The sequence below is a fragment of the Trichoplusia ni genome, chromosome 10, assembly GCF_003590095.1.
Source record: "Trichoplusia ni isolate ovarian cell line Hi5 chromosome 10, tn1, whole genome shotgun sequence".
Classification (NCBI taxonomy): Eukaryota; Metazoa; Arthropoda; class Insecta; order Lepidoptera; family Noctuidae; genus Trichoplusia; species Trichoplusia ni.
In genome coordinates, this window is record NC_039487.1 from 8,079,520 (window position 1) to 8,097,301 (window position 17,782).

The 17,782-nt window shown below is 34.5% G+C and overlaps 1 protein-coding gene across 5 annotated transcripts in view; it reads left to right on the plus strand.

Moving 5' to 3' along the window:
* The window catches only part of LOC113498080 (microtubule-associated serine/threonine-protein kinase 3), an 85,372-nt gene that overhangs the window by 42,372 nt on the left and 25,218 nt on the right, over nt 1-17,782 (plus strand). For all 5 annotated transcript variants that reach the window (XM_026877992.1, XM_026877990.1, XM_026877991.1 and 2 more), the window contains 2 exons: nt 12,599-12,735; nt 14,287-14,362. In XM_026877992.1, the coding sequence (XP_026733793.1) occupies nt 12,599-12,735; nt 14,287-14,362 (213 nt within the window). The remainder of the gene's footprint in view (nt 1-12,598; nt 12,736-14,286; nt 14,363-17,782) is intronic.

Below are 17,782 nucleotides of genomic sequence, written 5' to 3' on the forward strand. Positions count from 1 at the left end.
TTTGTCGTGGTGCGAAAATAAGCTACTCGACTAAATCGGAAACTGATCCTGATAAGTGTAATTTTGCCCATTGAAATGAATGTGACTTTTCTAAGATGAGACGAAATATATTCCCGTTGCTATATGATAAATCTTTCAGTAACCTTGATGACATTGAAAATGTCACATTAGCACTTAAGATTGACCTTGCAGTAGCGCATACGATATAACACTTGAAAGTAATAGGTACTGTCAGCAACTAACGGTGATGGATGAATAAGGGTATTTATCGGGATCGCCTGACTAGTTTCGGACCCCAAAACACCGGAATCCTTCTATATTCTCAAAGCTGACGCAGCGGAGGCGGAGATTTACCAAAATCTTACAGCTCATGACTTTGAAGGCTTTTTTAGATTGGGGCATGAAATATTGCAACCCATTGCCATGCGCCGACACCAAAACATGGATGAAGTTTCGCATCGAATTAGGCTTAGTCAGTAAAAGTGAGTATGGCCGTGATACCAGGCTTCTCAGGGGAGGATTTCTCCACCTTACCAAAAAAGGCTTTTCTAGACCAAAGCGGTAAATATTTGTAACAAACACAGTTAGTTTTCCAATCACATGCTACATTACATTGTGTTCAATAGGTTTTTTAAACTTGTTTATCAATTCTCGTTGCTGGCTGTACACAGCAATATAACAGCAGAAAATCGTTTTACAATGGATGATGTTATGCAAGTTACATAATCTTAGATTACGGTTAAGGTCAAGCGTTATACTTGAGGAAATGCTCTTAATTGCTTCGTTACTGAATAATACCTTCTTTTTTTTTGTTTTGAGTGTGGCCACGTAATGATTTTCGTAACTCTCTGCGTTTTTTGATCTGGACGTTCAGTAATTTGATGAGGAATTAGGAAGGATTTAATATAATTTAATTCTTAAGTAAGTTTAAATGAAACCAGTTTGCTAATTACCTAGATCTTTGATTTGGTTCGTGATGATTAAAATGATTTCATCATTTACTTTTTACAGCTATTGGTAGCAAAGTATCTTTAAAATAATTGCTAGTGGCTTCGTCGGCGTTTTTCAGTTGTTGAGACAAAAACTAGTCGATGCCAGGTACTTTTTAGATTTGAGTGTGTGGTTTAGTCAGACAACACTTCAAATAGACACACTCTTGTAATATACGACGAAAAACGAATCGTAAAGAACATTTTGCATTACATTAAATGTGACTTATTTTCATGTTGTCATAGCGATGTTTTGCTTCTTTATATACGCATATATTTTAGGGCGTTTGAAATATAAAATTAATAAAAGTCGTTCCAAAATAACATACAATAAAAATCCTCAACGTTTTCCTAAGAGCCGTTGATATTTTGAACTAAAATACGTTTTAGTAGTATTTGCGTGGTAGTAGAAGAATTTTATATTTGTTGTTAATAAAAATGCCAAGTAAATCACAATTTATGATCTTACGTGTATTCTTGATAAAATCATTTTGTTTTACAAGAAGTTTTTGTATTTGACATACGTAGCTGATTTGTTTTGTGTTTATGCAAAGACAAATATTAATTTACTTAATGTTAAATATTGAAGTTAATGTTCTGTTGACTAAGCTGTTTATATACATTCATAAAAGTACGGTTAAGTTGCTTTAGAAGTAAGGTGCCGCCGCTTCGCACATATTTTAATTAATAAAATATACATATATGTAAGTAATTTGCCCTTTCGTGCAAGAACGATCTTGCTTTCCTTGTGTCATATGCGATAACTTTTAAGTTTAATTGTTTTTCTAATATTTATAAGTATTTTTCTACTTGGTACCTGTATAAACACTATATTAAGTAATCTTATACTAAGCATGTATGCAGTCTTACTTAAAAAGGCAGTCATAAACCCTCTAGGTACCTATCCTAAATTTAGATCTATACATTACGCATTATGTTTAATACACATGTTAATAAGTAATTGTAAAACTTATCTAAACAATAAATGGAGACCGTAACAAATTCTAAGAATGCTTCTGATACCAGGGAAGGGTGCCAAAGTGAGCTGCAATGAAAATGCTCTCCGCATACCAGCGTGACTATAAAATTTGAGCAGACTGTAATTTATTAGAGGACTTATAGAGAGAGACTTTATTGTATAATTGTTTTAATTTACAGATGTTTCAAAGCTATAAACTTTGGGGAGATTATTTGTGTACGAAAATAGTTTAAATGGTAGATTGAAAAGATACTGCGAAGTGACAAAATATTTAAATTAAGACTACTATTTTTTTAATGAAAAACATTCCGACTAATTTTAAACCTCCTTTTTTATGTTTGTTGAAGGAAGGATATGAAGATAACTGAGTAGACGCATAAACTACTTTATATCCTGGTGACGATTAGTATACTCATTAAATTACATAACATGACAGCAATATTAATGGGCCAGGCACACCAAATGTCACCATAAGGTGTAATGCTGTTTGTGTCAATTCCAAAACATTTAAAAACTTTACTTGTCTATATTTTTTCTTGCATACGACTGTCAGCTGATAAATCGCGGGTAACACCAAGAATCAAAGCTAGTATAAATAAAAGACACGAATAAATTACCTAATATTCGTCAACAGAATATTGAGAACAGTATTTTTATTTTCGAGTTTCCATTTATTTTTATCCGACTCTATATTGGAATTCTTGCGTGTTTAGAACCAGAATAAATATATTTTTTTACGTAATGTTTGACGTTGAGACGATGAGATGAGGTTTGTGACGACTAATAGTCTTGGACTTTTGATATTATGACATGTAAAAATAGCTTGTCTGGATGTATGGAATGTCTAGCTTGATAATTTAGTGAGAAAGACTCAGTGGCACTGGTTGTCTAGCAGTTAGAAACCGACGCGAAAAGGACATGGCCGGAAATTGTATGAACCTGTGCCCCAGCATGTACACGAATAAAATCTACGTCAATTAATAGTAAACATCGTCAGAAACAAGAATAAAAAAGATTTATTTTGCTCAGCAGTCGCTGACAAAAGTTATGAAGGTTTAAAGTTAAGTAAGGTTAGGTTGAAAGTTAAACTATGGTTAAAGCACTTTTATGTTTCTGGTATATAAATATTTAATCTAGACCTTTAATATTCATAATACAATCACTTGAACACTGAGAGCAGCATTATTTTTCAATTTGAGTAAATCTAATTGATTGGAAGTTAGAACAATATCACACAATATTATTCTACTGATAACATTTTGGATTAGACAGCAAATAAAAGAAATTAAATTGTTGAAACATTTAATATCAATAAAACATTTATAAAAGGCGGCTGGTGAAAAGACAGCTTCTTGGTATCTCGTCCATACCAAGTACCAAAGAATTGTCATAATGTGAGCACAACATCCAACAGTCCGGTTGCCAGATACACAATTACACCAATAACTTAAGATACCATTTCTAGGTTGGTCTACAAATGAGGGAAGCTCGTCATATAAAAAATACGTGTAATATTCACGCCTGGACGTATGTCTCGATTTAATACGTCCTTTTAATAGAAGAGGATGATTTCCTTCAATTTCAAGTGCTGCGAAAGTATTTGTTAAACTTGAGTTCTCCAATAATAACTCCCATTCATTAGAATGCGCATAAAGCTTATTATAAAACAGCAAGGCTGATTTAATTAAGGTAGGCACTAAATAACCTGCACTTTGCTGACCATCAAATATGCATCACCTAGATGTATTAGCACAACATCTATAATTAGTTAGGGCAATTGATGAAACATCTTGACCTGGGCCAAGATGAAGTTGTGGGGCAAGTGGTGGAGGAATTGGCATTTGGATATTTTGATCAGGTTGGTGATCTTCTAAGGCATCAAAACGGTTGGAATCAGTACTAATTCTTCGGCTCACTTCTCTGTTAGCTCTCATGTAACAACCATGACATAAAAACTTGGCTGCTCTAACCTGAAAAAAAAAGATGAAACTAATACCACTCACACTTGACAATCAATAGCTTAACTTTCTATATTTGTAAACTGAAATGTATGTACATAACAATATTATTATTTTATTGCCAACATCAAAGCAAGACACATATTACAAAATAAAATACCCCATCTCATCTCTGTCAATCAAACGGATACTCATACAGTTTTTACCAATATATAGAGTGATTAATGTGGAAGGTGAAAGTATATAATACATCCATATTATAGCATAGAAATACAGACTTCCAAAGATTTGTAAAATCCATGTGGAGTCAGAGTAAATCACTAGTTATCTAAATAAGGCAAGTAAAGACTTGTCCTAACTGATTCTTACTTGAAAATATTCCTCATTAATAATAATTAATATAAAATCAGCATTAAATATTACTTTATAGTAACTATATTGACTCGCCTGTTACATTTTGAATTAGAACATCAAATAAGTTTAAATTATTTAATGTAATTGACTACTACACTATTAAAACTGTAACAATTATTCACATGTAGATATTTAAAAACGTACTACTTACATGTTATCATGTAAGTACTGCCACAGTGATACAACTGAGGCAGGAGGGCTTCCCTCCAGAATTTCGTGTCTTTTGGCATGTGTAACTGATTTACCACAGCCATACATTGATATGACCGAGTTGTCTTTCCCTGGAATTCGTTGCAAGACATTTTGATATCTTGTCATAACACGCACCACAGACATGGCTATGAGATGATAACTGTGAAGGTAAAATAAGTATCTTTATTAGTCTTGAGATTATAGATAGGTATTTAAATAATATGAATGCTGTAGAAAAAAGATTTAATGATGCTACAACATACCTCGAATGTTAACCACTCCGATAAAAGAACAGTCATATCGGGAGGTAATGATGATAAAACATGTCTCCTGATACGTTCTCCGATTGTGATCCAGTTGTAAAAGGTCCATTTTCCTTAAGTATACACAGTACGACTAGTTAGTGGAGCACTCACGTGGGGCTACGACATATTATAAACGAAAAAACAAACCGGCCAGTTTATTGTTTACAAATTATGTGAGAATGTGATTTGACATTGACATAAGACGCTCGATATTCATCACTTCAATGTTGTCAGCACAAAAGTGACTATCTTCCTTTGTACGCGAAGTTCGTTTTATTTACTTAATAATATTTAGGGTTTCATTTATTTAAATAAATCAGAAAGCTTAAAAAAATATGTGCTATGTAAGTTATAATTAATTATGAACATTTTACATTTTAAGCTCGATGTCTATAGTGACGGACTTTCCCTACTTTGTTCTTTGTGAATATTATATGGCAACATTAAGGGTACTTTTGAGTGGAGTACAAACGAAGAAAGTCTTTTTATTGTATGTTTTTTTCTCCCGCTGCTACAGTAAATTGAGCTTTTTTCAAAATTCCTTATTCGTTTTTTTATAATTATTGGTTTTATTTTGGTTCTTGTACACTCTGGGGCAGAATCCGGCCAAGTCCTTTTTCAATTAAACAATCAAGGTATTGCATTTGAAAATGAAATTTTGTTCTGTTTCTCAAGCTTCCAAATTGAAATCTATATCTTAGCATATTTATTACACTACCCAAATATTATTGAATAATACAATTTTGTAAAACTTATTGTTTTTTGATAATGATGTCGCTAAATTATTGGACTTGCAGGTTTGGTAATATCGCAGTCAAGCTGCTATTTGTAGAGCCATTTTGAGAGCATTAGAAAAGCCTTTTTTTCCTTCTTTAAATAGCTTGTTTTCTTGTTCATGTCGTTCTAGTACTTGTGAAGTATTTTAATAAAAATCAATAGGAACTCGCTCGAGCAATTTGTTCTAGGTAAATTGGTCTTACCATTGCTCTCTAAAAGTTTTCAGAAATAGTTGCCCCGTACCCTGTAACTAAAGCATTAAGATATATTAAAACAAAACTGTCTCATTAAGGTTCGATGATAACGGGAACAATAAGTACCTCCGAAACCACTTAAGTCGTCCAAGGAAACCATACAACACATGACAGAAGAAGGAATATTAGTATAAACCCGGTCACATGTCGCTAATTAATGGTCTCCAATTGATCCCTAATTACTATTCAAGTTGATTTATTATCATCCCAACATTTGTCATACGAACAGACATGAAGGCGCTTCTAATTGATCGATGACGTCTATTCAAAGATCAATTTGAGACAATGCAATTATGTTGAATCATTTGCCGCATGTGAAACGACCGCATGATTCAATTGGGCATTTCAATTGCCAAAAACCGTGTAAATGATAGATGCTCTGAATTAGTCTGTAGTAAGCAAAAAGTAATAGATAGGTCAGAGTGGAAAAATCTAAGGGATGTCTTTGTCCTGCAGTGGGCAGTGAGGGCTAAACAAAAAGACAGGACCGACTAGAAAACTAAATTATGAGATATTTTACGTTTAGATTAGAACCTTGTTGATTTATTAACTATTATAGATGTTTTTGATTGCGATTAATAACTAGCACGTTAGCACGAAAACGTTTAAATGCCTTTTCAAGAGCTAAGACAGCCACAGACAGACAGACGCTTTAAACTCATAAACCTGTATTTTTGCGTCAGGGGCTTAAAATACATACTTTGTACCAAACTGTTAGTTTTCTGTAAACGTCATATTAAACGTGAACATATCGACTTCGCCTTAAGCTCGTTAAGTGGGATCGCGTCACGCCCCTATAATAGCCTGATAATGTTGGTACGTGTACTGCCAGGGCTAGCAGAAATGTGAAATTGTTTGAATAACAACCGCTGTGACTTAGTTACACAGTATTACAACACAGTACTTCCCGTTAATGTGAGATTAACTTTATCCTTCATTTTAGGTAGAAACGATAGCTGTTCCCTCAGATGTTTGTATTTTGGAAAAATTATGACCTTTTAATTGACTTAAGACATTGCGTTTTTAAGAGAATTTGCTTAGTGCAGAAATATGTTTACTCCAATTATAAACAGGCTTACAGACATTTATACATAGTGAAACGAAATCTCTACCAATCATGCAAGTTTACAACAGGCTTTTTAAGTAAAATTCGAACGTTTTTAGATAACCTCAATACGAAACATCGTGCTTATTGATATTGCCTTTAGGGCGAATATATAAATAAGCACAAAACCGGAGTAAACACCTGAGCGAATAACTAAGAAAGTGATACTAGAAAATTTTAGAAATCTCAGCCGTTGGGCGTTGTAACCAGTTATCTATGATACACAGTTTAAATGTCAATGATATAAAGGTTAGGTAATTTGCTGACGGGTGTCTGCTGGATGACCTCATGAGGTATATACATACATAATAGAAAAGTGGTCAAGAGCGCGTCGGAATCTTGGGTTCCACCAAGGGTTCCGTAGGTAAAAGAAAAGAAATTGAATGGGTGACAGATTAATTTGTGGGTAAATCTGAACCAGGCTGTATATCATGAACCGTGATAGCTAGAAAGTTGTAATTTTCAATGATGACGTTTTTCTGTTACCGCTATAACAAAAAGAAGGTCGAGTTTAAAAATCGTTGTTGCGGTCATTAATTTAAAAATAGGTTCCCAACTTATTTGCTTATCTTTAGCCTATTTATACGGAGCGCTTGTTTTTTTCATCCATAATAAATACTCAGTGTTGTCTTATACTGAGTTCCTAGATCACTTTAAAAGCCTTACAATAACACTGAATCTCTTTGCGTAGAACACGGTTTTGCTCCTAGAGAAGTTTCTAGAATAAACTTCCAGGAATATTAATTCCAAAACTTGTACAAGAACAGCCCTAACAGTGACATTCGTTTATCTATTCTGTTATCTCGTAGTTTTCCATTTAACATTCAACAGATATTACTTAAAACTTGTTTGTTTACATTTCGAAGCAGTCGAAAGTGCCTTTTGGTTATTTCAAATTGAATAATGAGTTGTTTTGATGGATGTCTGTTAGGGCACTTGCACACCTACATCTTGTTCATGGTTCTTTTTACAGTTTATTATGAAACTTTCAAACGCAGGGTTTGATTATATCTTAAGACTATTTGGTGTGACTTCAAGAGCGTCTTCCTATTTTGTATATTTATGTTAATCTAAGTCGGTTTAACAAGACACTGTGAAAACGAAATGCATGGACTTTTCCTCTGCCATAAAAGAAAGCACAGAGAACCTTAGACTATCTCGTAAAGTAATACTATAAGAGTTATGGTAATAAGACGCTGTCATACGCCGTAAAGAGGGCTGTCCTTCTTCGACAATTGTAAAACTGAACCTTTAAGATGTGGGAGTATTCCCCCTGTTGTGTACTCTGACAATTAATGCCAGTGTGAAGACGCCCTAAGTGACTGAGCGATGAATAATAAGCTGTTAAAAGGTGTGAAAAATGTTGTTTAATTACTGTATTCTTTGTTTGGAAACTATCTTTTATGCTTTAGATATGTAAATTGAATGTTTTTTGGAACTCGCTATTCATAGCACGCCTATGTTTTATTGATTGACTTTTGTTGAATATGTGTTTGAAGGTGTTGGCTAATTGATTAAACGTATAATATATAAGTAATTAGAAAGTAGAATGTGATTTGATTCATGAACTATTGTTTTTGAATGTACCATGTATTTTAATTGTTAATTCTATTGTTTAGTTCTCATTATAATTTTCGAACTTAATTATGTGTACTGGTTCTCACATAGCCGAGTAAATACAGTTCTTTTTTTCCACTACAATATAAAAAAGGCATAATAAAACCATAAAAATTTACATGAAAACTCACAAATAAAAATTAACATACATAGAACAGATCACAAAAATCCGTAATCTCGGTGACTCATATCGAGCCATCTTTTCCACCCATCCATAAAATGACCTTGGCACAACCATTATGAATTGTAACAAGCGAGTTCCTCCATAAAAACAATAACAAACGCGTCTGTGTGAGTCACGGAGTCAAAGATCTTACAAGGTGAAACTTTGGATTCAAATGGTGTTACTGAGCTTTATAAGGGTTTAGAACTTTTATTGTATGGGATTTAGGTTGTAACTTGGATTTGTTAGATGTCTTAGGTGACTCATTAAAAGGTTGAAAACCCCCGACCGACTCATAAACCACATGACAAATCGTCTTCAGAGATTGCAAGGCTGAGATGTAGTTACTGACAATCCCACTTTCACCCCCAACTTAGGAACGGCTCAAACTATTTTCGTTTAACATTCCTAAGAACACTCACACATAATTCACCTTCAATATAAAATAAACTACTCAATCTGTTTGGGAGCTATGATGCCACAGACAGACCGACAGGTTTTTTTGCATCGGGAATAGTATTTGTTGTCACCATCAACATCACTTACATGGAAGTACACTGTCCCCCGATCTAAGTGGATATATTGTGACTGAAAAGAAACCTTGCGACATTAAATGTGTATACAAAATATGGTAAATCAAGCGATAAAAAACTTAAGAAAAGCAACAAAAAAGTTATGACAAGAGAAGTAAGAACTCTTGAATGCAAAGTAGGTACTAGACTACAAAAGTACACGTAGTCTGGTCTAGCAGACGAAGACTGCACACACACAGCGTAAATCTGTGCAAAAGATAACCAGAATGATTAAATCTGTACATCTAAAGAACCTATAGTACTCATAGATACGAGCTAGTTTTAATCTAGACTTTATTTGCACAGCCGTTTGATATTGGGCCGGGACGTGCGCTCGGCCTGAGGTCAGACTATCCCGAGAGAACTCGTTAAAATAAATAGCCAGGCAAATTGGATGGCCCTAACTTTATGCTAGGATAAAAATCATAAGATACACTGAACATAATTTGCTTTGATTGAAAGCTCGGTGGAGTTGATGCTATATTTTATGTTCTTAATAGATCGTTATAATTTAGATGACTAGTAAGGACTGGATGCGAGCAGACGAAGATAGATCTCGATGGCGTGCAGTTGGGGAGGCCTTTGTCCAGCAGTGGTCGAATATGGGCTGATGATGATGATTAAAATGTGCACTAAAGAATCTGCTTATCGTATGGTTATGAGCTTTCTGGAATTGTATAGAAGGCCACTCACCGTTGTTGACCACATTGTGTACGAAGAGTCTTAAAAACCAATAAACTAAATCACTATCGATCTATCGTTGGGTTGGAGCAAATCCTAGCAAGTTACGCCAATAATCGCTCTTTTTTACGAATGGAGAATCATCAAATGGTTCATTCCGCTTTGGGTTGAGTAGAAGGGAATACTCGATCCTCCTGGTCTCTGAATAAATCCGTATACGTCAGGAAAAGACAACAAGATCATTAGAACAACCATATGACAGCACAATCTGATTCCATATGACAGCCCCCAATGTGATATCGTAAAGAACTACTTGAAATGCATCAGATTAAACTCAATATAGCTGTTACTCCACTGTGCAAACATTATGTTTATCAATTGATAACTTTGTTATTAATTAGTTTATCTAAACCCACATCCGGTAAGTGTTTAGACCGTCTGTTGTATAAACAGTAGCTGTCCTATTTATACTTACAACTAATTGCTTTACTGCTTATTTGTCTTGTCTTATGGGTTTCCATTTACCCTTAATCGTTTAAGTAATTATTTAACTCATTAAAGGTCAAAGCCTCTTCTTTTCTTAATGATGACAGACTCTGCCTCAAGTTTCATAAGCATTTTCGTTTTGCTTGTTTTTGAAACAGTACAATTGCCTACAGTACAATTTGACAATACAAGTTTGACAGTACAATTGTCAAACTTGCTTCTAGAAACGTCCAGAATCGTTAGTCTTAGATAGTTTAAACTACTTTCAACTCTCAATATTGGACTTAGGACAACGCTCAAATTTGAATATTAAAAAAAAATCTCCGAAAAAGAACGTGATCCAGACTTGTGTGGGCATTTAGTATAAATGTATTGGGCACATTAGTCCATGTAAAGAGTCGTCGCTAACGGTACGAAACAACGGCAGATGATTGACGCATTAACGAAATGGAGTGAAAATCATATCACAACGCCATAAGATGATTTTAAGAACAATGGTTTTGTTTTAGCAATGACTGGCGATTTTTATGACGTAACCCACCATAAATTTCCTTCAAAAGGTTACCAAATCGAAGGTCAGACAACAATGAAATCAGGAAGACGAACTATAGGTGAAGAAACTGTTGAAACACGAAATGTTTCCACACAAAGAAGACCTTGGCCATCTGGAATATTCTCAATTGTATTAAATAGGCTTGAAATAGGATCGCCATGAAGTCTGATGAATGTTAGTCACAGTAATTAGGAAGGATTAAGGCTTAATAAAGCATTTGCGTACAGCGTTTATTCGAGCTTTATTTGGAAGCTTTGAATGGGAAGTGCTTTTTGTGATACGTTAAAAAATACTTCGCTTAATTATAGGTTGTATATCTTTTTTCAAACGAGGAAACCCCCATTGAGGAATTCAATCCTTGTGTCGCTGGGGGTTTCACAAACATTCAAGTCACATGCACAAAAACACCTAGATTCAGGGCTCGCATTAGTGGATCACACAAATGCATGTTTCGTCTACAATTCTTGACATTAAACATTATAACGTTTGCCACTATCGCGATATCGGTATCTCAAGATGAATATCGCCGGTCTATCTAAAGGCCATTGTGCTCGTAAGTAAAACTAGTTTTATTTCGGCGGTCCGGCCTAACCGCGCCACGACGTCTCCTATACTGATAGGTTAATGTTTTATGTGATAACTGGCAAAAAACCTTTTCAAAGTGAAATGTTTGGGCACTGTAAAGTTTTATCAGAAGGTACGCTTGGTATGATTCGCAGAAACAATTCATGCAAAAGAATTAGAATGATGTCCACTTAAGTTACAAGAATCTTTGAAATATCGCTAATCATTTTAAGATCATATTTACTATAGGTAAGTTTAGATTAGACTAAATCTGATGGTTGGTATTTGAAAAGTTGCCTTATAGATTTTCCATTAAAGTATTTTATTTCCAGAAAAAAATATGCGAACAAATCAATGTTACATACTAACCAACTTAAAAAGTCTCAAAGTTTGGTCGTGGTACTTCTGCATTTTCCTTTAATATATTTTTTGCGGTCCCACCACGCCTTTGTGCCAGTAGCCCCGTTATGTTCGCGTGATGATAAAAAAACGTTAAAGCACCGATTATATTGTGGATACGTCGTTAATGTTACATCTCCGGATTTTGGGTAATCGCCAAATAAATGGGATGTTTACGGATGTTGCGGTCTACGATGATATCTCTTCCCATATTTTCTGTTTAGAATACTGGAATGAACAGGTTTCTTCCAAGATTGTGTCAATAGAAGACAGATTTCACTGATTCTTAGGGTTGTAACATCTCGATAAATCTACGAACGCCATCAACTTCTGATAAATTTTATCATGACCAAAATGTCTGATGAGTCTTAACTTCATCCTTATGTAAAATTTAAGCTTAACTTCATAACTTACCTTGCCGAATTAGACAGACTTTTAAAGGCCAAATTCTCCCTTATGTCACTATCACAGAAAGAGCTTAAGCGATGTCATTTTTCAAGTAGCATGATAGATGAAGCAAAACCTAACCCTTTCTATCAGTTTTCCCAATTTGATTTGGCAAAAACTTTTAATATATCTCTCTTCCCCAGGTCGGGTCTGGTCGCTGCAGCTCCCCTGGCACAGGACCGCTATCACCAGCCGAAGGTCCGCGCTGGCCCCACGTGCACCACCCGCACCCGCTGCACCACGCGCTCCTCTCGTCGAGCGTCAAGCGAGGAAAAGAGCTGTGAGTATCTGGGAGGAATGCCAAGACTGGTGGTCATGGAAGTATCTGTAGATCAATCTAAGTGGGAAATAAATAAAGAAAGCGGGATCACGACTGTTCGATCAACCTAAATGGGAATTAAGAGGGATCGTGAGGTTAAGAAGTGCCTGTATAATATGTTCTGGAGGCTACTGACTTCAAGTATTGTTAGTTCTGGATAAGAAATTCAGCCGAATATGTTAGTGAGATTTTGTTTGAACGAGGACACTGGAGAATGAGATTATATCTCGTGATTCATAGACTGGACTAAAGATTCACCTTTTCTTTTATTATTTTCCTGTCTGTGTTCTAAATTGACTGAATATACTTTTTCGTAAAAATAACGCCTTGCTATTCTGTCTAGTACATCCGATCCTAGGGATTTTTTATCCATATATGGTTGTTGTTAAGTGCCCAAGCGATGATTTAGTTACAATTGAAATGCCTACATACTTTTAAGCGGAAACAAAACTATAATAGGATGCTTGCTGTATTTGTGTGAAATCTTCTTTTCTCTAAGACATTCTGTTTCATGTAATGCAACATTGGATAAACGTCTGACAAAGGTTATTAGAGTAGATTTCTTTTGTTTAGCGATGGCAACACTGTCTAATAGACTGAAATAACTTTCTAAGATTGCTTTGTGCTAAAAGAAGATTAGACGTTTAATGTTGCCAGCGTTAAATAAAATGATAGTAGGAATGGTAGATGACCATTATTATTTTTACCCACCACGACCGTCACGTAACAATTTTTAAACCTCCCCTTATTAATACTAATTAATAAAATCCAATTTTGTCAATTTACTAATTTCTTTTACAACATTAATACTCCATTCGCGCCGTCGCAATTCATTATTTCGCCCAAAGATCAATTAAACCTCAAATACGGTATTTATATACACATTAATAATGTTCTCTTCACTTGCTGGTTGAGTAACAATAATTTTGTTGCTAACCATATTGACATTAAAAAAATTACATTATGTATGTTTTGTTACGATCCATCATCAATGCACACCCATCTTATATTCTATAGCAGCATCTCTTTTTCTAATCATTCCGAAACTTTTTATGAAAGTCAGTCTGACTGAGTTCTAGGCTGACAGTCCAGATATACAGAATTGTCTAATGTTTTTATTGTATTGCCTACATGTCTAACCGAATTAGAACTAAGGATATGTAAGTATGGGTCTGCGTGTGTACGTAAATGGGGTTCCTTATTTTTGTACTGTACATAAATCCAATTTCACTTTATTGATATTTTTCATAAATTTTTTGCACCTCTTCTCACTTTAGGAGCTACTATCATATTTTATTTACAGCTTAATGATATTAATATATTTTTTTTGTATGATGAGCCTGAGATTCTTATGAGAGGACATTATTTAGTCTGGCAACTTCAATATATCTGTCACTAGTGTTGCCAATAAATTGCTTTCTTTATTTTTGCGTTCCATTTTTTTTTGTAATTTATATATTATGACGTGTGTTTTGTTTTTTATCTAGTTATTAATGTTATTCTGTTTAACAGCGATGGTCGCAGGTGGTCGGTGGCGTCGCTACCGTCGTCCGGGTACGGAACCACGCCGGGCAGCTCTAGTCTATCAGTAAGTATATAATATTACATATCTATGTATACCTATGCTTAGGTCCTGAACTTTATTTTGACTTGTTCCGAAAAAGGATCCATGCGCGGTCTTATTCTTTTTACCGAAAATACAATACTAGAAATAACAATAACTGCCTTTTCGTTTACGAACTTCTGCTTTCATCTTTCTGTAAGTCATGATTTTGATGTATTTTTATGTATAAGACTCTGTTCTCAAACAAGTAGAACGCAGAAAGACAACCTAAAAATTCATCTGATCGCCTCGTAAATAAGTAAAACATTAATGTATTCAGAGACTCGACGAAATAATCTGATATTACTTTTCAACGAATTGTCCAGCAAAACAAAATTAATGTCCAATTCTCGAAAATGCTATTTAAGTATCGTCAACGTTCACCGAGTGATGTTTTCAAACAGATCTAGTTGGCTAGTTTCGCGGAAATATTTGGCAAACGTAATTACTGAATACTGCATACACATGCGCCCGCGACTGTGTCACTGGGCCATGTTTGTTTCGGGAAATCGGTACTTCGGTCATGGTACTATTGGCAACCAATTTTAAAGGACCATGTTTTTGCGTTTTTTTTGGCATATAGTCTTAAAAGGTATAGTGAGATCTTATTACTCCGTTGTCTCCTAATTTACTGTGAGAGCTTGACGGTTTAAATTTTTAGATTATATATTTTTGTTGCCTTCCATACAACGAGCATGTTTTGTTTGTTTTTGAATAATTATAATTATATATTTTTACCGTTTACTAGCACTAGGTCGTGTTTTTATTTTTTTTCCCTGGTCATTCGTGACTGCCGTTGTAAGCGTTTGATGACCAAATAGAGTGTGCCTTCATTGGTGTTTAAGCCCTTGTATAGTATTGTTTAGATAGCTAAGTCGCACTAGTCCTGGGTATTCGTTTACGGTCTATTTATTCCAAAAATATTTATTCCATAACACATTGTTATTGTTTTCATTTGTACCCAGAACTTTATTAAGTCACCAGGTTTTTGGGAAACGTCTGACTCAAACGGGAATTCCGTGCTTAGTGTGTCAGGTCCGTAATTATGTCGCCTTAAAACACGAAAGGCACATTACGAAAAAAGACAAAACATTAATTGGGAACAACGATGAGGAAAATGTTTGCTTTTCTGGAGATCAGTCCCGCCTTTTGTCTCTTTCCTACTTCGGAAAGGGACGCTGTGGACAACTGAGTCAACATATGGATTACAAGAGCCGCAATAAATACTCGAAGGTTCTCTTCAAAGTAAATGAGTGTCCAGATTGCCTACAGACACCTCTTAAAAAAGATCATATAACAGTTCTTGAAGCGAGATAGAGATAGCATTTCACGGTGTAGTGAATCTCTTTTCCGCAACAGAAATAATATTACGTCAAGTGTTAGTAGTAGGCTCTCCGTTAGCGTGTGTATAGGCCATCGAATGAGTGTATAGTGGACGTATGTCGGAAAACCCTCCATTCTTACCGAAACGCTAAAGCTTTTTGTGTGGGTAAAGGAGTGGTGAACTATTTCCTTGAGTTTTAGACGTTTTTCTGTTGCGAAAGTATAAAGAAAACGTTCTGGGAAATGTTTGTTTATGACCGAATTCAAATACTGCAACATTTTTTTTAATGAAATAAATTTTAAGTTTTATATTTATTTAAACTAAAAGGTCGGATGAAAATTAGAGGAACGTAAAAGACGAAGGTGAATAAAGCCAAGGAAAAAGTACAGAGTATTTTTATGACTAATGTTGAAGACATTAATTGTGATTGCATATTTGAAATGGAAATAAACAATGTGCCTTTGAAGTAAACGTACAGAATGTGTTGTAAATCTTTAAGATATGATCTCGAGATGACTGTAGTATCTTGAAATTGAGATACAACGAGAATAAATACTCTTTCTTTGTTTTTATTTACTGCTAATAATTAAATTTATCACGTGCAATGAACAGACATTTTTTCACGTTTTTGTTCTTTTAAATACACATGAAATAACTACGTCCAGACATTCTAATGGTACCTAGTATTATTCAACAACAGCTTTTCATCCGAGTGAAAATAGATTTTTCTCAGGCATTCAAATGAAAATATCATCAGAACTTTTACAATGTACATTACGACAAAAACAAAAAATAATCGCCCTCAATAAATCGCTTATCAACGCAATAGAGACTTTAAATCTAAGACAAAAGAGTTCTTTGTCATTTGACACATTTATGTCATAGTAAAATTGAAAGATTTCCAAAATGGTTGCGATACGATGTGAACAGATAAATCACGGTTTATCTTTGTAAATAGACAAGAGGTTTGATGACCGGTGGTACAGGATTTTAGGGTTGTCGACAATATGATGATATAATAAATTAAAAGTTTGATGAAGTGGTAGTTTAATGTGATTGTCATGATTATCAAGGAATAAAGTAGATGCTAACGTATTTCATATGTATTTATGTTTTTTCTGGAACTTAACAACGTATGTACCCACTAGTGACTGTGCCTGTTAATTAACTATAGCAAAATTTTTGCAATATATTTTCCACACAATATAGTTTTCCGTCGCCGTTTGTCACTGTTGTCTGAAAATAACTAGGAAAGAAAGTAAAAAAGTCATATTGATATCGAATCTCTTCTTCATGTAAATAGAGAATCGCGCGACTACCATACATACGATATACACCACTATATATTCAGGAAATATTACAGGTAGTTTCTAATTATAATTAGCAAACAAACAGAAAACAATCTTCCAAACAACAACTGACGCATTTGGACAACTTGCAATCAGATTAGTTGTTTATCTTGGTACTACATGTTTCAGTTGACAGCCCTATAAATACAATACAAATTGTTTTATTATATTATAGAGACTTTGTTCTTGTTTAGATGATAACGTTTGAATGATCGACAGCAAAACAAATATTATTTATGTCAAGACGCCAGATTGCCGATTGAAACATTAAGGCGAATAGCATGATGAGCTGTGGAAAAGTTTTGCGAAATAAATGTTTATAAGGTCCAAATGAGTAATGGAATCGTGGGTAAACTTATTGCACTGTATGCAACAATTTAAAAAGAGGTTAGAAAGTATTACCCACAATCGTTGATAATACACGCGGTAGTGATTCCAGGATACAAGGGCAAAAAAATAGGTTTGAACACACTACCCATGGCGAGAAGAAAGCTATTAGCATTACTCGCAAATACCACAAGAACATGGAGTTTTTCTTTAAAAATTAAAAACAGATCCCTATGAACTTTGATCTAAAAACTCAAACCATTGAATATCTGTAACGTAGTTTGAATATTTGTCTTCACATACATAGCTTTAATCTTGCCCAATACATCATCTCAAAGTGCGTCATCACGCCTAATGATTTGAGCACGATCTTGTTTTTTTATGATAGGTAGATGTGCTAAAGCA